General features: G+C 38.9%; 1 protein-coding gene across 1 annotated transcript; it reads left to right on the forward strand.

The window, feature by feature from the left end:
- Positions 1 to 10,171: 10,171 nt before the first annotated feature.
- Positions 10,172 to 27,330, forward strand: PHAX (phosphorylated adaptor for RNA export). Its single transcript, XM_021009638.2, has 5 exons — positions 10,172 to 10,298; positions 11,562 to 12,166; positions 15,295 to 15,415; positions 24,585 to 24,668; positions 26,120 to 27,330. The coding sequence occupies exons 1-5, from the start codon at positions 10,230 to 10,232 to the stop codon at positions 26,387 to 26,389; spliced, it is 1,149 nt and encodes a 382-aa protein (XP_020865297.1). The 5' UTR covers positions 10,172 to 10,229; the 3' UTR covers positions 26,390 to 27,330.
- The last annotated feature ends 571 nt before the right edge of the window (positions 27,331 to 27,901 follow it).

Raw genomic sequence — 27,901 nt, forward strand, 5'->3', positions numbered from 1 at the left:
AGAAGCAAGTAAGGGAAAACTAGAAGAAAATGAGAGTGATGCAAGAAAATCTCAAAAAACAAGTCAACAGCTTGCTAAAGGAGACCCAAAAAAAATACTGAAGAAAATAACACCTTAAAAAATAGCAAAAGAGGCCCAAAAAGCCAATGAGGAGAAGAATGCCTTAAAAAGCAAAATTGGCCAAATGGAAAAGAAAGTCCAAAAGATTACTGAAGAAAATACTTCCTTAAAAATTAGAATACAGCAATTGGAAGACAGTGACTTTATGAGAAATCATGACACAGTAAACAAATCCAAAAGAATGAAAAATTAGAAAACAATGTGAAATATCTCATTGGAAAAACAACTGACCTGGAAAATAGATCCAGGAGAGAGAATTTAAAAATTATTGGACTATCTGAAAGCCATGATCAAAAAAAGAGCCTAGACATCATCTTTCAAGAAATTATCAAGGAAAACTGCCCTGATATAGTAGAACCAGAGGGCAAAATAGAAATTGAAAGAATCCACAGATCTCCTCCTGAAAGAGATCCCCAAAGGAAAACTCCCAGGAATATTGTAGCCAAATTCCAGAGTTCCCAGGTCAAGGAGAAAATATTACAAGCTGCCAGAAGGAAACAATTCAAGTACTGTGGAAACACAATCAGGATAACACAAGATTTAGCAGCTTCTACATTAAAGGACCGCAGGGCATGGAATATAATATTCCAGAGGGCAAAGGAGATAGGATTACAACCAAGAATCACCTACCCAGCAAAACTGAGTATAATCCTTCAGGGGAAAAAATGGTCATTCAGTGAAATAGAGGACTTTCAAGCATTCTTGATGAAAAGACCAGAGCTGAATAGAAAATTTGACTTTCAAATACAGGACTCAAGTGGAACATGAAGAGGTAAACAGGAAAGAGAAATCATAAGAGACTTATTAAGATTGAACTGTTTACATTCCTGCATGGAAAGATGATATTTATAACTCATGAGACCTTTGTCAGTATTAGGGTAGTTGGAGGAAAAAAATTATATGTATGTATATGTAGATAGATAGAGGGCACAGGGTGAGCTGAAGATTAAAGGGTCATATCTGGAGAATAAAATTAAGGGATGAGAGGGGTTTATACTCGGAGAAGAAGAAAGGGAGAGGTAGAATGGGGTAAATTATCTCACAAAAAAAACAGAAAAAAAAAGTCTGTTACAGTGGAGGAGAAACAGGGGAAGGTAAGAGGGAATGAGTGAATCTTATTCTTATAGGATTTGGCTTAAGGAGGGAATAACATACACATTCAATTGGGTATGGAAATCTGTCTTACCCTACAGGAAAATAGGGGGAGAAGGGGACAAGAGAGCAGGGGGATGATAGAGAGGAGGGCAGATTGGGAAAGGGTGTAATCAGAAGTAAATACTTCTGAGGAGGGACAGGGCAAAAAGAAAGAATAGAACAAATGGGAGGGCAGGATAAAATTAAGGGAAATAGAGTTAGTTTTTCACAACATGTCTACTATGGACGTGTTTTGCATAACTGCATATATACAACCTATGTTGAGTTGCTTGCCTTTTCAATGAGGGTGGGTGGGGAGGGAGGAAGAGAGAAAATTTGAAACCTAAAGTTTTAAAAACATGTTTAAAAAAATGTTTTCACATGCTACTGGGAAATAAGAAATACAGGAAATGGGGTACAGAAGTCTATCCTGCCCTATAGGAAAATAGAAGGGGAAGGGGATAAGAGAAGGGGAGAGAGATAGAAGAGAGGACAGACTAGGGGAAGGGATATTCAGAATGCATGCCATCTTGGGGTGGGGGGAGCAGGGAGATGGGGTGAAAATTTGGAACTCAAAATCTTGTGGAAGTGAATGTTGAAAACTAAAAATAAATAACTTTTTATTAAAAAAAAATGAATTTTCCCGATTCCCAGCCCAATGCTCTTACCTGTGTTCAAGTCCAACCTCAGGCAATTACTACTTGTGTGACTGAAAATTGATCCTGAGATTGATATAGCCTTTGTGGCAACCTTGTGAGTTTGAGAAGGGGAGAACTTCTGGATCCAGATGCTGGTTGTTCAGTGAGAAGTAACCTCTAAAACAAATTCTCTGAAGAGAAAATTACTGTTTCTAGAAGGATAATCCCAAAACATTCTCTAGCTTCCCAGGAGATATGGATGTTAAGTGATTTGCTTGGACAGAGTAGAGTTGAGCTGAATACCTGTTCTACTGTCCCAGAAATTGTTTCACTCAATAAATAAACATTTATTAAGTACCTACTATGTGCCAGGTGCTGACATTGTGCTAAGTGCTGAGGATACAAATAAGGAAAAGAAAGCTAGTCCCTGTCCTCAAGGACATAAATGGAAGCTGAAAATTGATGCAGAGTAGAGAGAGAAGGTACTCAGCAGGAGTGGAAGCATGCTTGGAGGTTTTATTTCATCTTCTAAGTATCAAGTCCCCATGAGAATTTCACGTATGATGGGTTACTGCAAGATGTTTTAAGTATTTGTAAATGTTTGTCTTTTATGTTTTAAGCATGTTTTTTGTGATGGACAAAATAAATAGCTGTCCTGTAGCTGATCTACTTTGTACATTAACTACCTTTATAGAGAGGACCCCATTAATCCATTTGGAGAAGACCCAAGATATGAATCAATCCTAAATTTTAAATAAGTTTTCCTAGAGCTCAGGGGTGGTAGCATGATGAGCCAAAAAGTATAAGGGGGGAAAAGCCTGACTCCCATGTCTTTGGGGTTGGTCTTTTCACAGGACTGAACTCAGTCTCTGTGATCTGGGGTATCTTAGTGGGTCATAGTGCTTTCCCCATTCAGTTATCCATGTATTTTATGTACTTATTTGTGTACATATCATGCTGCAACCTCCTTCAAGAATATCTGCCTCTAGAATACCATACACCAATAATACCAATTGGGTATGGAAATCTGTCTTACCCTACAAGAAAATAGGGAGGAAGGGAGGATGATAAAGGGGAGGGAATATTGGGGGAGGGGGTGATCAGAAGCAAACACTGCTGAGGAAGAACGGGGTCAAAAGAGAGAATAGAATAAGAGTGTGGGGAGGGATAGGATGACGGGGAAATATAGTTTTTCACAACATGACTACTATGGGAATGTTTTGCATGACTACACAAGTATAACCTGTATCAAGTTGCTTGCCTTCTCAATGAGAATGGCTGGGGAGGGGGGAAGAGAGAAAATTTGGAACCCAAAGTTTTAAAAACAAATGTTAAAAAAAAAATTTGTTTTCACATGCAACTGGGAAATAAGATATACAGGAAATGGGGTATAGAAATCTATCCTGCCCTGCAAGAAAATTGAAGGGGAAGAGGATAAGAAAAGGGGGGAGAGATAGAAGGAAGGGCAGATTAAGGGGAAGGGGTATTCAGAATGCACATTGTCTTGGGGTGGGGGAGGGATGAGATGGGGAGAAAATTTGGAGCTCAAAATCTTGTGGAAGTGAATATTGAAACTTAAAATAAATAAATTAATAAATAAAGAATATCCGCCTCTAATCAAAATTCAGCAGCTATCCTTGAACCACCACTCAGATATTCATCCTATGCTTTCTCTTGTTTCATTTGCAGATATTCTATGCTATTGGCCCGGATTTCCAAAAAAAAAAGACCTAATAGGAATCTCTAATAGCTTGACACATACTATTACACAGAATTGTGCAGTGGTTTACCAGAGGTGTCAAATTAAGGACAGCAGGCTACAAGTGGCAAGCAAAACACCAGAGTGAAAGATGAACCAGATTAAAATAGAACTGGAAAATAAAAATACAATACAGAATAGATAATGTTAACTAACAGTGTTCCAAGTGAAAATGCAGCCAGCAAGGATTCTTTTCTATTTCAGTCTGACATTACTGGTTTAGCCAGTCATACTCATGACTCCTCCACAATTCCTCTCCCATTTCCTTTCCCCCCTTCTGTGCCAATCTCTACTGGTCATATTGGGTTCAAAAACTCAACTCTCCAAGTACAAAATACAGGAGTCAAGGTTAGACATCAGTTTGTCTGAATATGATCTGGGGGTGTTAGTGGACTGACTACCAACTCAATATGAGTCAGGAGTGTGATGTGAACAGCTCAAAAAAAGCCAATGGTTATAATAATACAGAACCAGCTTCCAGGAATAAGGAAGCAATAGTCGTTCTAGTTTGCCTAGGTCAGACCACATCTATAATGTTGTATTCATAGAATCATAAAATTAGAGCTGGAAAGAATTTCAGAGGACACATAGTCTTCTCAATTTGCGGATGAGGTAACTAAAGTAAGTGACTTGCTTAAGGTGAGGCAGATTATAAATATCAGAGGTGTGACTTCAACACAGATTTTCTGACTCCAAAGTCAGTGATCTTTCCATTACTCCATACTGCCTTTTGGTTCTGGGTACTACATTTTAGAAAAATTATTGATAAGGTAGAGAACAATGAGAATAGTAAAGGGTCTTGCATCTCCGTCATATGAAGGAAATAGGGCTATTTAACCTACAGAAGAAAAGACTCAGGAACATATCTGTGTTCAAGTATTTAAAGGTCTATCACATGGAAGAAGTATTAAACCTTTCCTGGTTGGCCCCAAAAGGCCAAGAGCATTGAAAAGAAGGTGTGCAAAGAGGCAAATTTAGACTTGCGGTCATGAAAAATTGCCTAACAATTAGAATGAATGCTTGTAAATTACATAAAAACCAGAGAATCCTTGTTGCTGTGTAGCAAAAAGCTTGGTGGTTTTTTGAGCTTTATGGATATCATTCTCTTTTTTACATCATGACCCTTACCTAAAATACCTCCCTCTTCCCTCGACCCTTCTCTTGTAAAAATTAAAAATTATTAAGCAAAACCATCAGACAGAATGGCCGTATCTGAGAGTATATGCAACATTCTTCATCCGTATTTCCCTACCTCTGTAGGGTGAAGTAAAGTGAAAAAAGCAATGACTCTAGAGTTAGAGAATCTGCATTTAAATCCAACTTATAACACTTACTTTAGGGTGACATAGATGTCATCACTTTCAGATGACACAGTACCCTTATCATTCTGTTACTACCTGTCCGATCACAGGCAGCTCATTAACCTCTCTGGGCCACAGTTTCATGATTTGCAAAATCAAGGTGTTAGTCTAGATGATCAGCAAGTACATGTCATCATTTGTTCTTTGGGAAATGTTATTATACAAATACATGGCAAACACTGAATATCACAGAAGTGAGAATAACAGATGCTACTGTTGCTGTTTGTCCTTCATTTTTGAAGAGGACTATAACATCACGGAGGTGATGCCTGATGTGCAATTGAATTGGATTTGAGTGAAGGAGGGCTGTGCAAAGTCATCAGCCTCACTTTCACCTCCAGAGCCATCTGGGTCCAGTCGTCAGGTTTAATCAGGACAACTGGAGATGGCCCAGTATGCAGTGGGGGACCTTGGCCTTTTCAAGCTAATATTTTTAACAGATTTCAGTTTGACTGAGCCAATGAGAGCTAGAGTGATTTGGGGTTGCTAATGAAGAAGTCATTTCTAAATCAGGGCTATGAACTGAAGATAGACTTATTAGAACAAAACTTAAAATTAAACAAGAACATTAATGGTAGCACATAGTTCATGGTGGCTGCTGAGTAGTATACAGCTTTTTGAGTCTCTCTTATTTTTGGGGGGGAGGTTAGGCAATGGGGTTAAGTGACTTGCCCAGGGTCACACAGCTAATAAGTGTTATGTGTCTGAGGCCAGATTTGAGAGTCTCTCTTTTAGTTCCACATGGATACCCATGGCCAGAAAGCAGTTAGGTGGATTGAGAGCTGAGCAGGAACACCTGAATTCAAATCTGGCCTCAGACCCTTACTAGCTGTGTGTCCCTAGACAAGTCACTTAATTTCTGGGGTTTTTTTAGCCATTGGAGAAGGAAATGGCAAACCACTCCAGTATCTTTGACAAGAAAACCCTATGGACAGTGTGGTCACAAAGAGTCCCACACAACTGAACAACTGAACAGCAACAGCCCACGGCCAGGACTTCAAGGGAGTAACTTATATGAGGTGGAGTTCTGTCAAGTCTATGGAGCTATTGGCAATTTCCAAAAGAGTTGGGTTTTTTTTTCTTGATTGAAATATTTTATTTTTAAAATTTGTTTAATTGTAACATTAACATTAACATTGACATGAATTATCGGCTTAGTCTCAATTATGGGTAAGCACATAATGATTCTCCCTTTCAGTTAGAATATCCCTATTCCTCCCCAAACTTACCTACTTCTTTGAACCTCAGGAGGAGGATAACAAAGAGGAAGAAAGGGTCAGAAGGGTACTTGGCTAATAGATATCCCAATCCTAATCTTCCCAGAAATTAGGGATCAGAAATTTCTAAGCCACAGAATGGGATATTGCCTCAGCACTAACTACAAAATTGTGTACATTGTCCTTGCATAACAAGACACTTTAAGGTGGAAATTCAATGTGCAGCAGTTAAAATACCCAATGGCAATACTTTTTCCAATATACTTCCCATGAGAGTACTCTTTTAGTTTAATAATAGTCACTAAGGAAGTTTATCCAAGGTCTGTATACTTCTATAGACACTCCCCATTCTAGTCACATTGAACTGCTAAGTGTTGCCAGTAAACAAAACTCTGTCTCCCTCCTCTGGGCCTTTTGCACAGTATCCACCAGATTTTCAGCTATACCTCTTAGAATCCCCAGCTTCTTAGTTTCCATGTCCTTGATGGGGCCTTCCTTAACTCCATTTATTTCCTAGTTCCTTTCGCCCTCTTAAAGCCTCTTTATGTGACTTGGTTATTATTATTTACTTATTTGTTTAACTGTTATGCTGCCTCAGTAAGCTCTTTAAGGACTGAGACAATCATTTTTTGTCTTTGTATTCCTAGCACTTACCACAATGCCCAGTGCATAGTAGATGATTAAAAGCTTGTTGGATTGCATATTTCTAAAATATACAAAACAAGTAAACAAAAAATAACAACCTATAAAACTCTTATGCACTTTATTCTGACAGGCCAGTGTTGTTGTTGTTCAGTTGTATTCAACTCTTTGTGACCCCATTGGGGTTTTCTTGGCAAAGATACAGGAGTGGTTTGCCATTTCCTTCTCCAGCTCATTTTACAGAAGAGAAACTGAGATAACATAGGGTTAAGTGACTTGTCCAGGGTCACATAACTAGTAAACTTCTGAGGCCAGATTTGAACCTAGTCCTAGCATTCTATCCATTGTACCAACTAGCTGCCCAGTATTGGTATAATACAAGGCTATTTTTCTAATGGAAGACAAATAATAGGATTACTTTTATACCCTGACAAAAAGTCTGCTGGCATTCATAGTCTCAATAATGATTGTAGATGTAACTTACACAAAGGAAAAGATCTGAGCTTAGATATGTGTGTGTGTGTGTGTGTGTGTGTATATGATGTTTGGTACTTTTCAAATGAGAAGAACTGCTTTCCCTCTTTGGGAAACCTGTGATTTCTGGGCCTATAGCCACAAAAATTGTCTCCTATAATGTATTAAATGCTCCTCCTGGTTCCACTATCTTATTGCCTTGGTCCTTAGGATTCAATGGCAGGACAGAAGGAAAGACACAATAATCCTTAGGGTTCATTTGCAGGGCAGCTAGTATTCTCCATCTTAGCATTACTGTTGATTCCTTGATCATCAAATTATTTTGAGTAGCTATGTTTGTCTTTTATCTGAGAGGCTGGGGGGGTGGGGGTGGAGATGGGCTGGGCCCACAACCATTGGGAAAGGGAGGAGGGCTCCTAGGGACCTTGTACTCTCTGTACCCTCCAGTGATCAGTGGGATCTAGGTGGAGAGGGGGCTTGAGGGCTGCCTGAAGTATGGCATGCTCCATGCCATCCAGCAACACTGTGCTTATTATCCATAATGACCACTTTGAGGTATTGTAAAAATGTCCGTCATAAAACAAAAATTCGATTATTTTCACTATCACTATATATAGAAGTTTGTTTCTGTTGAATGCACCCTTGTGTTTTGTACTTAATATTTATTTTGTGTGTAGCAAATAAATACTTGTCCCATATTTTCCCCTCCTGTCTGTGCTTCTGACTCACTGCATTTCCCCTTTGCCCGGTACTTCTTCCTACTTCCCCCAGCCCTTATTATATGTCCTCTGGAACTGTAGTGGGTCATTGTGTTAATCAGAGTTCCTGTGTTTCAAAGTTCTGAGGATTCTACAGGCTTCATCAGACTGTCAAAGGGGCCCATGAACCTCAGCAGTCTAAAACAGAGGTGTCAAAACTCTGGGAAACCCATAATTTTTGGTTTTCTAGGTTAACAGGCAGACTACAGGAATTATTTCTCTTTGACTTTGATACCACTGATCTAAAAGGTTCACAAGTTCTGCTCAAATTTCTGCCCACCTCCATCATTAGTTACACCAGACAAGGATTTGCAGTCATACTTGATAATGAGTGGCCAAAAAAAAAAAACTTTTTCAGCATGTAAACAATATAAAGAAGCATTGGCCTCTTTTGGCTTGGAATGGGATTGGGGCAGAGAGAGGGATTGGAGCATCCGACCTTTGTTTTTTCCTATTTAACTGAGCTAGGAGTAGGTTGGGGTCAAGTGTGAAAGAAATCATGGAAATAGAAACGACAGAACTTGGTAACTGAATAGATGTATTCGAGATAAGAGGAAGCAGAATAAAAAGCCACTGGGAGACTGGGAGAAAGTACAGAACCTTGAGAGAGATACAGATTTAGGAGAAAAGATAATGAGTCCAGTTTTAAGCCCCTTTCCTCACTCTTTTGTTTGGCCAGGTTGGCCTCATCTCTGTTCATTTCACACAACATTCCATCTCTCTGCTTCTGTGTTTTTGTACTTGCCCCCATCCCTGGACTGCAATTCTTCCTTTCCTCTACCCTGCATAATCTATCTTCAAGACAAAACTCAAGCATTACTTTCTTCTACATGAAACCCTTCCATCAATTTTTAGTGCCCTCCTTCTTATGCTATCTTATGTTTAATTACTTTTTGTTATTTCTACTTGTTCTCTTGCATTAATTCTGTACATACTTTGTTGTTATTGAATTATATCCAACTGCATTTGGGGTTTTCATGGCAGAGATACTGGAGCAGTTTGCCATTTCCTTCTCTAGTTCATTTTACAGTTGAGGAAACTGAGGCAAACAGGATTAAGTGACTTGCTCAAGATGACACGGCTAATAAGTGCCAGGTCATATTTGTACTCAGGAAGATGAGTTTTCCTGACTCCAGGCCCACCACTGTGCCACCTAGTTCTGTACATACATACACACACATGAATCTTTGTCTCCTCCATTAGGATGCAAGCTCCTTGTGAGTAGGGATTATTTCATTTATTGTATTTGAATCCCCAGTGCCTATCACAGTTCCTGGCACATGGTAGGTGTTTTAATAAGTGACTGAGTGATTGCTAGGCATGTTGATGCTAGCATGAACTCTTCTAGATAGAAGCAGGCAATTGGAAATAAAGGATCAGAGCTCTTGGGAGAAGGTCCGAGTACGGGATATTGATTTTGAATTCATGGAGGTAATAATTGAAGCCATGGCAATTGAAGTGGTGGGGGGCGGGGAGAGAGAGAGAGAAAATCAACTAGAATAAGGAATTCATAAATAGGCACTAGCTGCATGATCTTGAATAAGGGAGAGGGTACTCTAAAGGCCCATTTAGCTCTCAAAAACTTATGATTCTATGACTCACTAACAAGTCTAGAACTACCTCGTCATCATTCATTGGTGCACATTCTTTATCTAGAATTATATCTTACTCTGCATTCTCCTTAACTAACAACCTGACTTTGGGGGTGGTTATCCAGACACTCTGGGCCTCATTTTCCTCAGCAGTAAAATGAGTATGGTTGCATGGAATTAGAATTAGTGTTGACTAGCTCAGCTAAAAAGTCTGCTGCTCTGGGCTTTGGTTAAGGAGAACTGCATCATACATGCAGCCCATTCTTGTAGATGTGGTGTTTTATATTTTTAAAACTGACAAATTTCACTTGAAATTTTAGAAAACCTCGTGGAAGCGTGAGCTGTGCGGGGCGTGGTCTGCAGGGGGGCGTGGTCTGCAGGGGTGGGGGAGGAGCGAAGAATGGGCGCGAACCGGCACCTTCGCTCCGCACCAGCCGCAGCGAGAGAGGAGGAAAAGGAACTGGACTTGTCGGAACTACTTCCTGTCTTGCTGCCGGAAGTGGCCTTCGGTACGGTTTCTCCTTAGAGGGGAAAATGGCGCTCGACGTTCGGGGGATGGAAGACGGCGAGCTCTCCGAGTCGGATTCTGACATGGCGGACACGGTAAGGAATAGCGAGCAGCCCTTGCGGTCCCCGCGGCTGGGGAGGCTGGGGAGTGGGGCGCGGCACCCTGTCACCCCCGCCTCGCTCCGGGCCGGCGCGGGTAGAACCGGGCCCCGGGGACTCCGCGCGCCAGTCAATGAACGGGCGTTTGTTCCGCGGACAAGCGGCGCCGTGCGAGCCGGCCTTTGAGTCGGGGAGATGTTACTGCACGTCCCAACGCCCTGGCTGGGCGGGGGGGGGTCCTTAACCCCCCAGTACTGCGGGCAGCTCTGCTAGACTCCAGTTTGCAGAAAGGATGCCGAGCTACATCAGTGGAGTGACTCTCCTCTTCTGGGTGTTAACCTCCACTGGCGAAATCACAGATCCACTCCTGAGCCTTTACAGGCCCTCGGGAGCTTATCGACAGGGTTAACTTTTCTACGCCACACATTTTAGCCCTTAATTTGTACTGTTTGATGTCTTAGTTCCTGAACTAAATAGTAGAAGGCTCTTGGGAATGTGGAGAGAGATGTACATCTGCAGCTCAGACAAATGACATAAGTAAAGAAATTCTGTATAGTTGCTGTTTCTTATTAAATAATTTGTGCTAAACACAAAATCCAGTTTATGCCTTTTATCAGGTATTTTACTGACATGGATTAGTAAAGTTTTAGTGTGGGGTTTTTCTAAGGCTTCACAAGATGGTCAGACAAGTTTAATCAGTGATTATATAAAGCTCATGCCCTCTCACGGATGTCACAGCATTAAATGTAGTATGGTCAGGATCGCTGTCCTCTAGGCATTTTCCATCTAATACAGAAACGACCACAGACTAGCCTAAAGGGAACTGTTTTAAACACAAAAGAGAAGGATTTCCAAGAGAAAGGTTAGTTCTAATGGCTGTTATCTAGCCTTTCATTTTCAAATATACTAGCAGCAATTTAAGAAAATCTATTGCAAGAATTCACGTTAGAGCCTACAAGCCCAGATTATAATTCTGTGTTATGGTGGTGGTTTTTGTTGAGGAGGAAATGTTATTAATGAAACATATTGCTGAGGTGGTAGTGTTTTTTTTTTAATTGTCAAATTCCATATGAAATTTTTGGAAACTAGAAAATAGTTTGGACACAGGACTTCATTTGAAATCTAGTGCTGTTTTAGAGTGGGCTAGGTTTGATTTAACTGTGGGCTTATTTTCTTTTAAAAAATGGTAATGCTAATGTGGTAGGATTTGGGCAGGGAATTAACCTTTTATGAAGTTGATTATGTTTTATTCATTTACAGAAAGTACCAGATGGCAATATATCATTCAGGCCTTTCCAGAGCAGCATTGCAGTCTCTCCAGTATCACATTATCGAACTATTAAGGGCGTAGAATCAAGTGAGGAAAGCTTTTCTGATTCCGACGATGACAGCTGTCTTTGGAAACGAAAGAGACAGAAATGTTTTAATCCTCTTCCCAAACCGGAGCCTTTTCAGTTTGTACAGAACAATCAGAAACAGCATATTCTGGGAGGGAGGAAGATTAACAACATATGGGGTGCAGTGCTACAGGAACAGAGTCAAGATGCAGTGGCTAATGAACTTGGTATACTGGGAATGGAGGGCAACATTGACAAAAGCAGACAGTCAGAGACTTACAATTATTTGCTGGCTAAGAAGATAATGAGGGAATCGAAAACCGAAAAACTAGATAAAGAGTTAGATGAATATATGCATGATGACAAAAAAGCCGGTCCTAAAGAAGAAGAAAATGGACAAGGTCATATGAAACGGAAACGACCTATCAAAGACAGACTAGGAAACAGATTAGAAATGAACTATAAAGGTCGATATGAGATTACAGAAGAGGATCCTGAAGAAAAAGTAGCAGATGAAATTTCTTTCAGGTAAGTCCTTAACTAGCTATCACGCCCTTCACATTAGTCTGATCGATTGTCTCATCCCTAAGTTTTCTCTTTAGCAAAATGTCCCTAATATAAAGCGTATGTATAGTTGTTCAGTCTTCATGACCCTGTTTGGGATTTTCTTGGCAAAGATACTGGAGTGTTTGCCATTTCCTTCTCCACCTTATTTTACAAATGAGATAGAGGCAAACCAAGGTTAAGTGACTTGCCCAGGGTCCCATAGCTAGTAAATGTGTGAGGCCCAATTTGAACTCTGGTCTTCCTTACTCCAAGGCTTGCATTCTATCACAGAGCCACTTAGCTGCCCAAGTGTGTATAGTTAGCATTTTGCTTTAGGATTTTAAGTGACTTTGCATTAAATAAGTGAACTCTAATTATATGTCTCTATAGGAACATGATTGTGTGTTATTATTTTTTAAACTTGATGTTAAGGGAAGACATGGCAGGAACTTGAAAGTAATGTGCATAAATTTGAACAGGATCCTGTGGAACAATTTGTCAGACTTTCAATTCAGTAAGTTTGATTGTGTATTTGCTTATCAATATACAACAAAAGGTTATAAAAATAGTTAGATTTAAGTTTTCTATCTCTTTTGTATCCTAAGGCCTCTTCTCTTTTCCCTCAGTACTATCTTTTTTGTTATCACTCCCTTTCATTCAATTATCATCTCTTTGTAGATGTTTCCTACATCTGTACACACACACACACACACACACACACACACACACGCACGCGCACATGCCCTCACATTCAAATTCTATACACTTTATATGTAGCACATCCCCAGTCTCTCTTGAATGCCAGTCTCATATAGTCTGGTGCCCTCTTGGACCAGATATCCTGTAGGCATCTCAAATTTAACATATCCAAAATGGAATTTTTCTCCCAAACTCCCTTTTTCCTAATTTCCTTATTACTGTTGATGGTACCACCACCCTATTCACTCAGCTGAGAAAGTTCAGTGTCATTCTTAATTCCTCATATTTCACGGAGCCATTCTGTTGCTCTATCTTGTCATTTCTACCTCTACCACATCTCTAGTGTACATGCACTACTCACGCAACTACTGCCCTTACTACCTTTTGCCTGAACTGTCAGTAGCTTTCTAAGTGCTCTCCCTCTTCCCTCTGCTCAACTGCCCAAGTGATTTTCCTAAAATGTAGGTTTGTCCATATCACCTTTCTACTCGTTAAACTACAGTGATTTCCTGTTAGCTCTAGAATCACCTTCAAATCCAGTCTGCCTAATAAAAGTTCTTCAAAACCTAGTCCCTCTGTACTTTCCCTGTCATCTTACACTTTTTCCATGCACTTGCTGTGTTAATCTACTTGCTGCTCCTCACTCGTGACACTATCTCTCTGGGCCTTTCTACTTGGCCACCATTTCTGGAATTCTCCCTTTCCCTAACCTCTTCCTCCAAGTTTTTTTTCCTGGCTTCCTTCGTCACAGCTTAAATGCCATCTTCAGCAAGAGGGCTTTCCTAGTGTCCCCAGTTCCTCATTAAAATAAGCCCACCATATTATAATGACAATATTCATTTTCTCATTGTTAAACCAGTCAGAGTCAATTTCTACCTGTCAAAGACAACCCCTTCTCCAAAGGTATTTAAGCATTCAGGGCCTCCAAGGTTTGTCTTTGGCTTCCAAGAGGGCCATTGACCTATTTTTATTGATTATTTGCTAGCCATAATTAATAAATTGATATTAATTACCCAGAAACTATGTGTCTCAGACTTTTCATTTGTCATAATTCCAAACTTGATCGAGAGTAAGAAAAAAAGTGTTAGGAGTATGATTGCTTCTCAGGGGTGAGGAACCTGTGGCCTATAGGCCACAGGTTCTCCACTCCTTCATTTGTCAGTTTTCAGTGGTAGTACTAGTTTTAAAAAATTAGAATACTGGGGAGAAATTGGTAGTAGAGATAGAATCATAAAATTTTAGAGCTAAAGATTATGTGAAATAACTTCATTTTACAGCTGCCCCAAGATGTTATGTTATTGTTTGAGATTTTAGAAATATTCCAATTTCTTTGCATATGTGGCTTGGAAAGTTAATATTTGTGCTTATTTTTAAATACTTTTAAGAAAATATGCACCCTTTGACCCAGCAATACCAAGTCTAGGGCTGTATCCCAAAGAGGTCATAAAAATGGGAAAAGGACCCACATGTACAAAAATATTTATAGCAGTTCTCTCTGTGGTGGCAAAGAATTGGAAATTGAAGGGATGCTCATCAACTGGGGAATGGCTGAACAAGTTATGGTATATGAATGTAATGGAATACTATTGGGCTATAAGAAATGATGAGCTGGAAGACTTCAGAAAAACCTGGAAAGGCTTGTATGGACTGATTCTGAGTGAAGTGAGCAGAATCAGAACATTGTACACAGTAACAGCCATGTTGTTCCATGACTGACTTTGATAGACTTGGCTCTTAGCAATGCAAGAATCTAAGACAGCTCCAAAAGACTCACAATGGAAAATGCTATTCACATCCAGAAAAAGAACCATGGAGGCTGAATGCAGATGGAAGCCTACTATGTGCTATCCTTTTCCTTTGTTGTTTTATTTTATTTCTTCTTTCTCCCATTAGTTCTAATTCTATATATCATGACTAATGTGAAAATGTGCTTAATATGAATATATAAGTAGAGCCTATATCAGATTACACACCATCTTGGGGTGGGGGAGAAAATTTAAAATTCAAAATCTTACGGAAGTGAATGTTGAAAACTAAAGATAAGTATTTTTTAAAAAAAGGAAAATACACAATATGACTCTAGAAAACTTCTGATGAAGAATGCTACCCACCTCCTGACATAGGTGATAGACTAAAATTAGCAAAATGAAATATACATTGTTGGACATGGTCAATATAAGACTTTGTTTTGTTTGATCTGCTTATTTGTTACAAGTTATTTTTTTCTTTCTACAGTGCTAAGGGGGTGTTGTGGGAGAGAGAGAAAAATGCTTGATAATTGAAAAAATTAATTTAAAATGAGACAGTATATGCAAGATAATTCTCTGTGAGTTCATGTACAGGAGAATTTTTTTTCGACCATTATAAAACAAACAGTAAGGTTAATATTACTTTATGTGCTCCTTTTGTAGGCTTCAGGAACCAAAGAAAGATCTGATAGCCCGAGTAGTAAGAATAATTGGAAACAAAAAAGCAATTGAGCTTCTGATGGAAACTGCAGAAGTTGAACAAAATGGTGGGCTTTTAATAATGGTAAGATAAACGGTCTACTTTTGTCTTTGTTTTTCTATTGCTTGGACAAACTTTGCCTCCAGTTATTTATTTACCATTGATGTGGAATTCACTTTAGAATTAGTACTAGGTCACTTTAGGTAAAATTAAAACTGGTCAAAGTGTTAAATGTTGCAGAGAGGATATGGATTAAGAAAAGGTTGGATTTCACAAGAGATCACATAACTTTTGAGAGGGCAGTTTCAGTTGAGTGCTGAGATCAGAAGCCAGATTGAAAGGGTTTGAAAAAATGGGTGAGAGTAAGTGGAGACAATGAGCATAGATGGCTTTTTCTAGAAATTTGGTGGTAAAAGAGAAAAAAGAAAGGACTATTTCTACCAGGGATGGTAGGATTCAGTAAGGTTTTTGTTGTTGTTGTTGTCTTGTTTTGTGTTTTTTTGGTAATGGTAGTAGGAAAGTGATTCTTAAAATATCTTTCCTTGATCTGTTTTCTAGGTCATTTGTTTTTACTATGAGATACCTTGAATTTTCTTTTGGCTTTCTCTAAGCATTTCTTAACTGTTTCATAGTTACTGGCTTCTATTTGGTCCATTTTAATTTTCAGGGAGTATTTTTTGTTTCTTAGATAAGGTTTTGTACCTCTTATTCCAAGATATGACTTTTCTTTCCAAATTTTTCTTCCATAGCTCTTTTCCCCCATTCTTTCCTCTAGTTCTCTTGTTTTTTTAAAAGAATTTTTTAGTTTTTTGTTTGTTTGTTTGTTTAACTTCCTTCATCTCTTCCAAGAGTTCTGGTTGAATTTGTGCCTAACTTGTATTTTTCTTTGAGATTTTGCCGGTAAATATTTAGGAGTCCTCTTTTTGGGGCTTTGTATGTTGAGCGTACCTATCACCATAATACTGCTTTATAAAAGAAGGAAACAAACTTTTATTAAGTTTCTACTCTGTGCCAGGTGCTATTACAGATATCTCATTTAATCTTCACAACCACCCTGTGAAGTAGATGCTGTTATCATCCCCATTTTACAGTTGAGGAAACTGAGACGGGCAGGTTAAGTGGTTTGCCCAGGGTCACATAGGTAGTAAGTGACTGAAGCCATGTTTGAACTCAGGATTTCCTGACCTGGCTGTGATGGCATTCTTTTTTTTTTTCCTTCGCTTATTCTATTAGCCTACTTATTTACTTTGGAGTGGGCTCCGCATGCTTTAATGGGAATATGTAGACTTACTTTTGTCCTCTTGGACCAAAAAAAAAAAGCTTTCTTGGGCTATTGAATGTTCTGTTATTCTAGGATTTTAAGGACAGGTCAGGCTAAGAACCTGAAAACTTTTGCAAGCCAGACCAAGTTGGGTCACTGCCCTTTTGGTCTATGAGCCTGACCTCTATTTGAGTCTCAGCAACACTCCATTGAGCAGTCTGTGTTTGGAAAAATTCTGGTAGACAACTTCTGGACTCAGCTGAGAAGCTCTGTTCAGAGCAATAGAACTCTTAAGTTCTTTTTTGATCTAGTATTCCTGCCTTGATTATTGCACTGCAGGCTTCAAACTGGACTGGAGGCTGGAACTGATAATTTTACTCTGTTCCTGGTGTCAGAGCTACATACTAACTGCCTGTTTTTGAAATTGTTGCTCACTCAGTACATTGCCCAGTACCCGAAACTACTCCTTACCCTAGAACCATCAATTTTGGGCACAGATGTTCTCCTCAGTCTGCCCTGGGTCAGTGACCCAGAACTAGAGATTAAATGAAAAGGCTATCAGTCAGCACTTGTTCCCATACCTTTATGAGGTTTTGATGCCCTGAGCTGTTTAACCTCTTCTTTCAGTCGCTGTTTGAAGAATATTCTATTTCTGGCCAGACTCTGTCCCCAGTTTCATCAAGTCTTCTGTCTCCCTAAGCCAATCTGGGCTAAAAAAATGAGTCACTGTGATTTTATTCTTAGATTTCTGGATCAGTACTTAGTTTGGGGGTTTTTTCTAGATCTTTGTGGAGGAAGTATGCTGCAAGAGCTACGCTATCCTTCATGCTACTCTATCTTGACGCCTGCTTTTGTTTCTTTAATAATGTTTTCTTTTAGTGTATTCATTTGATTTATAAAAATCATTTTTAAAAATTTTCAAACTTTTGCTTCATCTCTTCTAGGAATTTTAATTTAACTTTTACTCATGATGTGTTTTTCTTTGAGGTTTTGATTGTAGATGATTTGGAGTCATTTTCTTCTTTTGGGTTGATGTCTTAAGCACCACTGTCACCATTATTGCTCTTTATGGTAGTATTCTTTTTTTATTTGCTCATTCTTCCAGCCTACTTCCTGCAGACTGGGTTCTGCACACTTGTAGAGGAAATATCTGGGCTGGATTTGTGTGCCCTTGGTTTATGCTGTTTCATTCAGTTGGTCAGTCAGTAAAAATTAAGTGGTTGGAATAGATGTGGGAAAATTGGAACACTAATGCATTTTTTGGTGGAGTTATGAAATGATACAACTGTTTTGGATAACAATTTGGAACTATGCCCAAAGGGCTATAAAAATGTGCATACCCTTTGATCCAGCAATGGCACTTCTAGGGCTGTATCCCAAAGAGATCATAAAAATGGGAAGAGGACCCACATGTACAAAAATACTTATAGCAGCTCTTTCTGTGGTGGCAAAGAATTAGAAATTGAGAGGATGCCCATCAGTTGGGGAATGGCTGAGCAAGTTGTGGTATATGAATGTAATGGAATACTATTGTGCTATAAGAAATGACGAGCTGGAGGACTTCAGAAAAACCTGGAAGGACTTGTATGGTCTGATGGTGAGTGAAGTGAGCAGAACCAGGAGAATTTGTACACAGTAACAGCCACGTTGTGTGATAACTAATTTTGATAGACTTAGCTCTACTCAGCAATGCAAGGATCTAAGACATATCCAAAAGTCTCATGATGGAAAATGCTATCCACACCCAGAGAAAGAACTATGGAGTTTGAATGCAGTTCGGAGCATACTATTTGCTCCTTTTTTTTTTCTTGTTTGTTTTGTTTCTTCTTTCTTGTGGTTCCTCCTATTGGTTCGAATTCTTCTTTACAACGTGACCAATGTGAAAACATGTTTAGTAGGAATGTATGTGTACAGCCTATATCAGATTGCATGCCTTTTGGGGAGGGAGGGGGAGAAAATTTAAAACTCAAAATCTTATGGAAGTGATTGTTGAAAACTAAAAATAAATTAATTATAAAAAAAGAAAAAAAATGTATTAAGTGCCCAGCACTGTACTAAATACTTGGGATTCAAAAAAAGTTGAGAGACAGTCCCTGCTCTGAAAGAAAACATGAAACAATTATACAAACAAGCCATATAGAAGACAAATTGGATAAAATCGATAGAGGGAAGGCATTGGAATTAAGGGGAATTGGAAAAGGGTTTTTTTAGATATATATAGATATATATCTATATCTAGATATATAAGGTGGGATTTTAGCTGAGACTTAAAGGAAACCAGAGAAATGAGGAGGCGGAAATGATGAGAAAATTCTAGCCAGTAAAAAAATGTTTGGAGTTGGAAGAGTGTTTTGTGTAAGAAAGCCACTGTCACTGGATTGAGGAATAAGTGGTGGGGAATAAGGTATTAGAAGACTGGAAAGATAAAGGGGTAGGGGCAGGTCATAAAGGGCTTTGAATGCCAAACAGCATTTTATATTTGATCTTAGAGGTAATGGGGAACCACTGGAGCTTATTGAATGGTGAGGGAAGAGCAGTGATACTTAGGAAGATCACTTTGGCAAATGAGTAGAGGATAGGCTTTAGAGAGGAAAGATTTATGGCAGGAAAACCATTCAGCAGGCTATTACAGTAGTTCAGCAATGAGGTGATGAGAGCCTGGGCTAAGATAGTGGCCATGTCTGAGAAGAGAGTATATTTGAAAGACATTACAAAGCTAAAATCAGCAGGCCTTGGCAGCAGATTGGATATAGAAAGTGAGAGTAATCAAGGATGACACCTAGATTGTCCACCTAGTTGACTGGGAGGCTGGTGGTACCTTCAGCAGTAATGGCAGAAGTGGTTGTTTGTCCTTTGTTATTGAAGAGGACATGACATCCAGAGGTGGTGTCATGTGGGAGTGAATTAGATTTAAGTGAGAGAGGGCTGTGCAAAGTCACCAGCCTTACTTTCTCCTCTAGAGCCATCTGGGTCCAGTGGCCCAGATACACACAGGACAACTGAAGAAGGCTCAGGATGTACCTTGGCCTTTTAAAACTAAGGTCTTTAAGATATCTCAGTTTGACTTTGGCAGTGCCCATCAGTGATTAAAGCTTAATAAAAGAGGCAAAAAATGGCCTCTTTAACCTAGTCCCTGAAAAAAAAAAACTGGGAGGGGAAGAGCCTGAGGGTTTTTGGCCAAAACAGAAACAATTCCTATTTACTTTCACTGAGTCAATGGGGGCCCAAACAATGACCAAACAGACTTGGAATACTAATAGGGAAGTTAGAACTCCATGGGAACTGATGAGATCACCAGGTGAAATAGTATAGAGGCAATAGAAAAGACACCCCAGGAAGGGGCCTTGAGAGACTCCCCTGGTTAGTGGACCTGACATGGATGATGATCTGACAAGGGAAACTGAAGAAGAGGACTGTCATACAGATAGGAGGCAAACCAGGAGAGAGTACTGTTCCAAAAACCTAGAAAGAAAGTATCAAAGAGAACAAGATAATCAGCAGTGTCAAGGCTACTGAGAGGTCAAGAAGAATGAAGATTGAGGAACTCAGTGATAGGGGAGACAACATGCAAAGAGCTATGTATAAATGAATACATACAGGGTAAATTGGGGGGAACCTCCAAGGGGAAGACACAAAGATTAAGGAGGACTGAGAAAGACTTTTTAGAGAAACTTCCACTTCTGGGAGCCAAGATGGCGGAGTAAAAAGGTAGTCCCTCTCACCCTTCCCTATCAACCTCTGAAAACCCAGAAAATATCACCCTAGGAAAAAAAAAAACAAACCTGGAACAGCTGAACTAGAAGAAAGATGGGAAACAGCAGTGCAGCAGCCCAGCAAACGGGTCTCCCAGTGCCTCAGCAAAAATAAGGGAAGCAGCACTACAAAGGGCCCCAGGCAGATAAGCACCCTGCAGCATTCATCTGAAAGGAGCTGAAGAAAGCAGCCTAGAGTCTTCCTAAAGTCCCAGCCTTGCTGATTCCAACCCAACACCAGGTAAGCTGTCAGAACCGTACAGCCCAACTGTCAACCAGGAGGAGATCCTGATGCCCGGGTGGTAGAGCAGGCAAACACCAACACCTGGACCTCCCAGTGCCTCAGTGAGGGTGGGGGAACCAGTGGAAACCAGCTCAGAAAACCACCAGGTGCCTCAGTACTGTACCACAAAGGAATCTCCCAGTACATTAGCAGAAATGAGGGAGGCAGCATTGCAAGGGGCCCCAGGCAGATAAACACCGTGCAGCACCCATCTAAAAGGAGCTGAAGAAAGCTAAAGGAAAGGAAAAGCAAGCAACCTAGAATTGCCTGAAAGTTCCAGCCTTGCTGATTCCAGCCCAACACGAGGTAAGCTGCCAAAATCCTACAGCCTCCAATTGCCAACATAAGAAGCCCCAACACACAAAGCCAATGACCAAGACCTAGGCTCTCAACACAAGAAGCTTGGGTCAGTGCCCTCTGTTCCACAGCAGGAGAGCTCAATCTCTTTAAAGGCCGGGGAATAAAGAAACCATGGGTAAAAAGAAACGTACTATAGATTCCTCTTATGAGAAGAGTGGCGATCAAGACAGAAATTCTGATGAGGACAACATTGTCAACAAACCCACATCTGCAACATCAAAAGGGACAAGTCCCTAAAAAACACAATTGGCAAACTGGAAAAAAAGCACACAGAAGAAAACAAATCCCCTTAAAAATACAATTGGCCAATTGAAGAAGGAAGTACAAAAACTAACAGAAGAAAACAATCTGTTAAAAACTAGAATTAGACAAATGGAAACTAATGACTCTATGAGAGAGCAAGAATCAGTCAGACAGAAACAAAAAAAAATGAAAAAATGGATGAAAACATAAAATGCCTCATCGGTAAAACAACCGACCTGAAAATCGATCCAGGAGAGACAATTTAAAAATCATTGGACCACCTGAAAATCATGATTGAAAAAAAAAACCTGGACAGTATCTTTCAGGAAATCATAAAGGAAAACTGCCTGGAAGTCCTAGAAACCAGAAGGGAAGATAACCATAGAAAGAATCCACAGCTCACCACCTGAAAGAGATCCCAAATTGACAACGCCAAGGAATATAATAGCAAAATTCCAAAATTACCAGATGAAAGAGAAGGTGCTGCAAGCAGCCAGAAAGAAACAATTTAAATATCATGGAACTACAGTCAGGATTACACAGGATTTTGCAGCTTCTACATTAAAAGACCACAGGATGTAGAATATGATATTCCATAAGGCAAAGGAGCTTGGATTGTAGCCAAGGATCAACTACCCTGCAGAAAGAGCGTGATTTTTCAAGGGAGGAGATGGATATTCAACGAAATAGGGGATTTCCAAACCTTCTTCATAAAAAGACCAGAGCTCAACAAAAAATTTGATCTTCAAGTACAAGATTCAAGAAAGACATAAAAAGGTAAATGGGACAGAAAGATACAAAATGTTGTTAATAAGGGCGGACTGTTTACATCCCTACAAGGGAAGATGACACTTGCAACTCTTGAGAACTGTATTGTTATCACACCATGTTAAAGGAGTATACATAATGATAAAAAAAAATCTAATCAAGTGGGTTAAATGGATCCAAGTAAGTGGATTCATGTGATCTAAGCAAATATACTGAGAAAGGAGGAGGCAGACAAGAGTAAATTACAGGAAAAGACAGAAAATCCTATTACAGCAGAGGGAAGGGGGGGTGAGCATTGTTTGAACCTTGCTCTCATCAGATTTGGCTCAAGAAGGGAATAACTAGTCAGGTATGGAAATCTAACTTGCCCCATGGGCAGTAGGAGGGAAAAGGGGAAAGAAAAGGGAGGGGGAATGGAAGCGGGCAAAGGGGAAGAGGGAGGAGGGGGATAATAGAAGGGAGGAGAGACTGAAGGAGGCGGTAGTCAAAAGCAAAGTACTAGTGGGGGGGCAGGGAGAGAGGAGAAAGAAAAGCATAAATGGGGAAAAAAGGATGGAGAAAAAGCCGCAGATAGTAATCATAACTGTGAAAGCTGAATCGCTGTCTTTTTTTTTTCACATCTGTTGAGTTTTGTTTCCTCTTTCTGATGGTTACTCCTATTGGTTTTAATTTTTATTTACAATTTCATTAACATGAAAATATGTTTAATAGAAATGTAAATGTATAGCCTATATCAGATTGTGCACCGTCTTGGGGAGGAAGGTGTAGAAAAATTTTAAATTCAAAAGCTGATGGAAGAGATTGTTGATAAATCAAAATAAATGTTAAAAAAATTTTTTTAAAAAAGAATGAAGATTGAGAAAAGACCATTGGATTTGGCAATCAAGAGATCTCTGGTAACTTTAGAGAGAGTTTTGATGGAATGATGAACTCAAAAATTGGATTATAAGGGAGTAAGAGGAGAGTGAGAGAGAAGAAAAGAGAAACTGGAGGCAGCTATTGTAGAGAACCTTTTCAAGAAGTTTAGCCACAAAGGGCAGAAGAGAAATAGGAGAATACTGTGGATATAAGGATTAAATGAGGATTTTTTGAGGATGGAGACTCAAGGAGCTCAAGACACATGGGACTCAAGAGGACAGTACAGCCAGAACAGGTTCACTAAGGGGTCAAAATGAGGGGAAAAGTGTGGCTAGTGTAGGAATATAAAAGAACTACCTTTTCGCAATGATAGCCCAGTTGAGATTATGTATCATGAAGTTATATTGGACCCAGTCAGCATGGTTTCATGATTTTCTCCAGCTTCATTCATCAGGGTAATAGGAACAAAAGCAGTGGAAGGTGGGAGTAATCCAAGGCTGGGCTTTGGCAAGACAAGGTCTTCTGATAGGATAAAGGGGCAAGGGACTTGAGAAGAATACATTGTAGAATTGACCTGACTCACCAAGGGTCAAGATGAAGGGAAAAGAGTATAGTTAGTATAAGACAGGTGTTCTAGGAAAGACAGGGGCTAAGGAATTGGAGGTTTCTGTGCATACAAAGAGCAGGGTTTAGAGTTGCAAGGCAGAGAGTGAGATGGAATGGCAAGACATTGTGATCAGATAAGGGAATTTAATAAAGTGTGGTACATTTGTCGGTGATGACAAAATCAATGGTATAACAATCTTTTTGTGTTCCTGAGTTGAAGTGGAGGAGTAGATCATTGGAAATGAATATGTTAAGTAATAAGGAGCTAAGTGTGTTTGATGAAGTAACAGTACATATATTGAAACCTTTTAGTATCAGGGCAGAGTTGGGGAAGAGAGGAAGACTGAGGAAGAAGGAGAGTATAATGAAAGTCAGTAAACAGTGGGGTGTGAGTGAGGGTACAACCAGTGCCAGAAGGAGTGGCCAGGGAGACTGGTTCATCAGGAGGGAGTCAGATCTCAATGAGAGCCAGAAGATACCAGTCTTCTGGTTTCCCTGGCTTCCTTCAAGTTTAAGTTAAAGTGCCATCTTCTGAAAGAAGCTTTTCCCAGTCCCCTTTAATCTTAGTGTCTTAATTCTATGACTGACCCAAATTTATCTGTATATATCTAGTCTGTATGTACTTGTTTGTTGTGAGCAGGGACAACAGCCTTTTACCTTTCTTTGTATCCCCAAGCTCTTTGCGCAGTTCCTGGCACATAGTGGCTACTTAATAAATACTGATTGACTTCCAGGAACTTACTCTGAAATTGAGAAACAAAATTAACAGTGAAGAAATAATTAGGGAGTAATTAAGTACTAAACTGTATAGAATCCTGTCAGCAGCACAAGAAGGGAATAAGCGTTCATATTGCACCAGTGTCAGGCACTGTGATAAACACTTAACAAATATTATCTGGTTTGATCCTCACAACAACCCTTCGGGGTAGGTAATGTTGTTATTCCCATTTTACAGATTAGGAAACAGGTTAAGTGGCTAAGGTCACATACCCAGGAAATGTCTAAGATCAGATCTGAACTCAGGTTTTCCTGACTTCAGGCCCAGTGTTGTATCCACCGGATCACCTAAATGCCTTAAAATACAGCATATAGTACATTATACTTCTCATATTCCTTTTTTAGAATGGTAGCAGAAGAAGAACACCAGGTGGAGTGTATCTGAATCTTCTGAAAAACACACCAAGCATCACTGAGGGACAGATTAAGGTAAAAATTATAATTCTCTGTGTGGAGTTCAAGTCTCTCCATTGTTTGCTTGACCCTTCCTATCCACATTTAATTCCCACTACTCCCTCAGACCTGCTCTTTCCTGCCTCTATTTCCGTTTTCCTCTCCACTACCTCTGGAAAACCCAGCAGTCCTCTAACCCTAATTTATGTCATCTCACATGTTAGTTATCTCTTCTCACCTTCATTTCATTTCCAAATCTGATAAGTATGTGTTTATGCCTCCATTCAAGTCATTGACAAAAGTGTTTAAAAGGATGACTGCCTGGGATGTTTCATTAAAAACCTGAGTCCAAGTTTATGTTTTTAATGACTACTCTTTGGGTCTGATCATTCACCTGGTTCTAAATACACCAAAATATTTTATTACTTTGCCTCGATGTCTCTATTTTGTCCACAAGGATATCATGAGAGACTTTGTTAAATACTTTGCTGAAATCTAGGTATATTAAGTCTAAGCGTCTTCCCTGAACTACCTGTCAGTAATCCTTTCAAAAAAGGAAAGTAGGTAAGTTTGGTATCATAGCTTGTTCTTGATACATTTGGTTCTTAATGATTATCTGCTTCTCTTTTTAAATATTCATACCATTCCTTTAATATAATACATTTTAAAAATTTGCTAGGAGTTTTAAGTCATCTTCACCAGTTTGAAGACTCATGTTTTTGGCCATCTCCAATCTTACAGTATGTCTCCCATTCTTCATGTTTTTTCAGGGATCACTTACAGTGGCTCTCACTAATCCAATTCTTTTAGTACTCCAGGATAGTTCTGGGCCTGATGACTTTTATTTTATCTTCCTCATTTGCTATGAATTTCAACTCCCAGATAATCTTCCCAGTTCCAAAAATAGTTCTTTGAAAAGGGGTGGAGGGTGATGGACAAAATAAGAGTTGTCCTGACTTCATTGATCTTACTGTTAACCTCTAGCACAGCTAAAAAGTTTTTAATGGGTCTTTTTGTTGTTGTTTTCTTGCTATTTTTAGCATTTTTCACCACCTTCAATTCATGCTCTTAGTTTTTAATATTTTTGTAATAACTTCAGGTAATGGTTTTGTTTTGGTTTTTACAATGAATTCTCTCAATGGAGCATATATATCTCCCTTATTTATACAGATATATTGTCATTTTTCACAGCAATGAAATTTTTCCCTATAATAAGTATATTTGATCATTGCCACGTTTTATTCAAGGTATAATTGAAAAGAAGTCTCAGAATGGCAATGCTGTGTGACTTATATATTGGAATTTCTAAATAACTAAAACTATAGATTACCTCTAGACTTTCATTTTTGTTGATTGATAATGTTAAAGAGTTTAGTTGTCTTAAAATTTTAAATCAGTGGTGCTTCCCTCTTCATTTTTCTATTTAGAAATCTATTACGACTAGAAAAATAATATGTTTTAATAAAGTTCATGTGTCTTTTTTAAAGGAAATTTTCTATGTTGAAAACCAAAAGGAGTATGAAAATAAAAAAGCTGCTAAGAAAAGGAGAATACAAGTCTTGGGGAAAAAGATGAAGCAGGCTATTAAAGGTCTTAATCTTCAAGAATATGATGATGCATCTCGAGAAACTTTTGCAAGTGACACAAATGAGGCATTGGCTTCTCTGGATGATTCCCAGGAAGGAAATGGAGAAAGAAAGTTAGATGCAGAAGAAACCTTTGAGATTGATCATTCTCTTGATTTGGAGGTCTTTTAATAACATCTTCAATATCTAGGGGAATAAATTTTTCTTAAAAATATTGAAATGAACCTTTTTAATTACACTTTGACTACTTCTTTTGTTTGCCTTTGCACATGTTACCTGACAAAAAGCATTTGTTTCTGTTTTGAAGAACTCTGTATGTGGAAGATGAACCTAATAGAAATGTTATCTGTTGGTTTTTAAGAAACCTGTCTTGTCTGGCTAAATAAAAACTTGCTAAGTGTGTTGAAGTCATATTTCTTTTATCAGTCTACTGCATGTGATAAACTATAGACAAAAATACTGATGACTTAAGGATAACTGATAAACTATCTTTTTTGAATTTTCTCTTAAAAACTCGATAAGCTTCTTTTAGGACTTCTTTAAACATTCCAGCTATATTTAAGTTTAGTTTTTTTGTTTCCTGAGATCCCTTAGCAAATTAAAGAAGCTAGAAACTCTTGAATTATAACATGTCTCCTAACTTATGACTCTCATTCTTTTGTTTTATTTCACCAACCTGATTGGGTGAAAAGTAAAATAAATTTTTAAATAAAGTTTTGGTTTACCTTGTTACTTATTTACTCACTTTATTCCAGTAAAGGGGGTCAAATAGTAATTACTAAGTTAGATTCATGCCTGTAAGACACATTCAGAAAATTTTTAAATTTGAATTTCAACTTATGTTAATCAACTTTAGCAGATATCATTTCTTCGTGAAGGTTCAAAATAAGCCCTTGAAACAGTGAAGAGAACAAAGTTAACTGGAATTGTGATTTTATCTGCAATCACTTTTAAGAACATAAAACCTGCAAAAATGTTCAAGAGAAAATGATGTACAGCTCTTTGTTGAAATACTTGGGTGTTTTAAAGTTGGAGCTAAGTGGGAAGAGGAAAGATTCTCAGATTCCTTTTGATTTGTAAAGTCTGCAAAAATAAAATTTGATTCCTGGTAATTCTTTCTGAGCTTGAAATGGCTTTGTATGTTTTTTAAAAATTTCTATTAACTTGACTGTCATCCACAAACATGACGTCTCTTCATATGAAGACTTTTCTTTTTGGGTGATAATCACTATCAATACCCATGTCACCTGCTAAAACCCTAGGTCCCCAAACTGCAATATGCCCCCTTCCCCATTTGTAACAAATCAATATGGCTAAACAAGATAGAGCCACACATTGACTTTGTATGAAAATTTGATTTCATTCTACATTTCTAGTCCATCACCTGTCTGCCAGGAAGTGGGAAACATAAGATGCCTCTTCAGTCTTTTAGAGTCATGGCTGGTACGTGTAATTTTTCCTCTGTTTTTGCTCACTTCTGTCTGTATTAGATTCTACAAGTTCTCTGAGGTTTTCCTGTGTCAGTCCCTTTTGTCATTCCTTAACCTTGTAAAAATATTCCATCACACTCCTAGGCCATAATTTATTTAGCCATTCCTCATATGATTGACATCGGTTTCTAGTTCTTCACTAAAACAAAATGTTGAATATATATTTGTGCCATTACTAACAATAATGGCTAAC

This window comes from Phascolarctos cinereus, unplaced genomic scaffold, assembly GCF_003287225.1.
Source record: "Phascolarctos cinereus isolate Bilbo 61053 unplaced genomic scaffold, phaCin_HiC Scaffold_4;HRSCAF=312, whole genome shotgun sequence".
In the NCBI taxonomy this organism is placed as follows: domain Eukaryota; kingdom Metazoa; phylum Chordata; class Mammalia; order Diprotodontia; family Phascolarctidae; genus Phascolarctos; species Phascolarctos cinereus.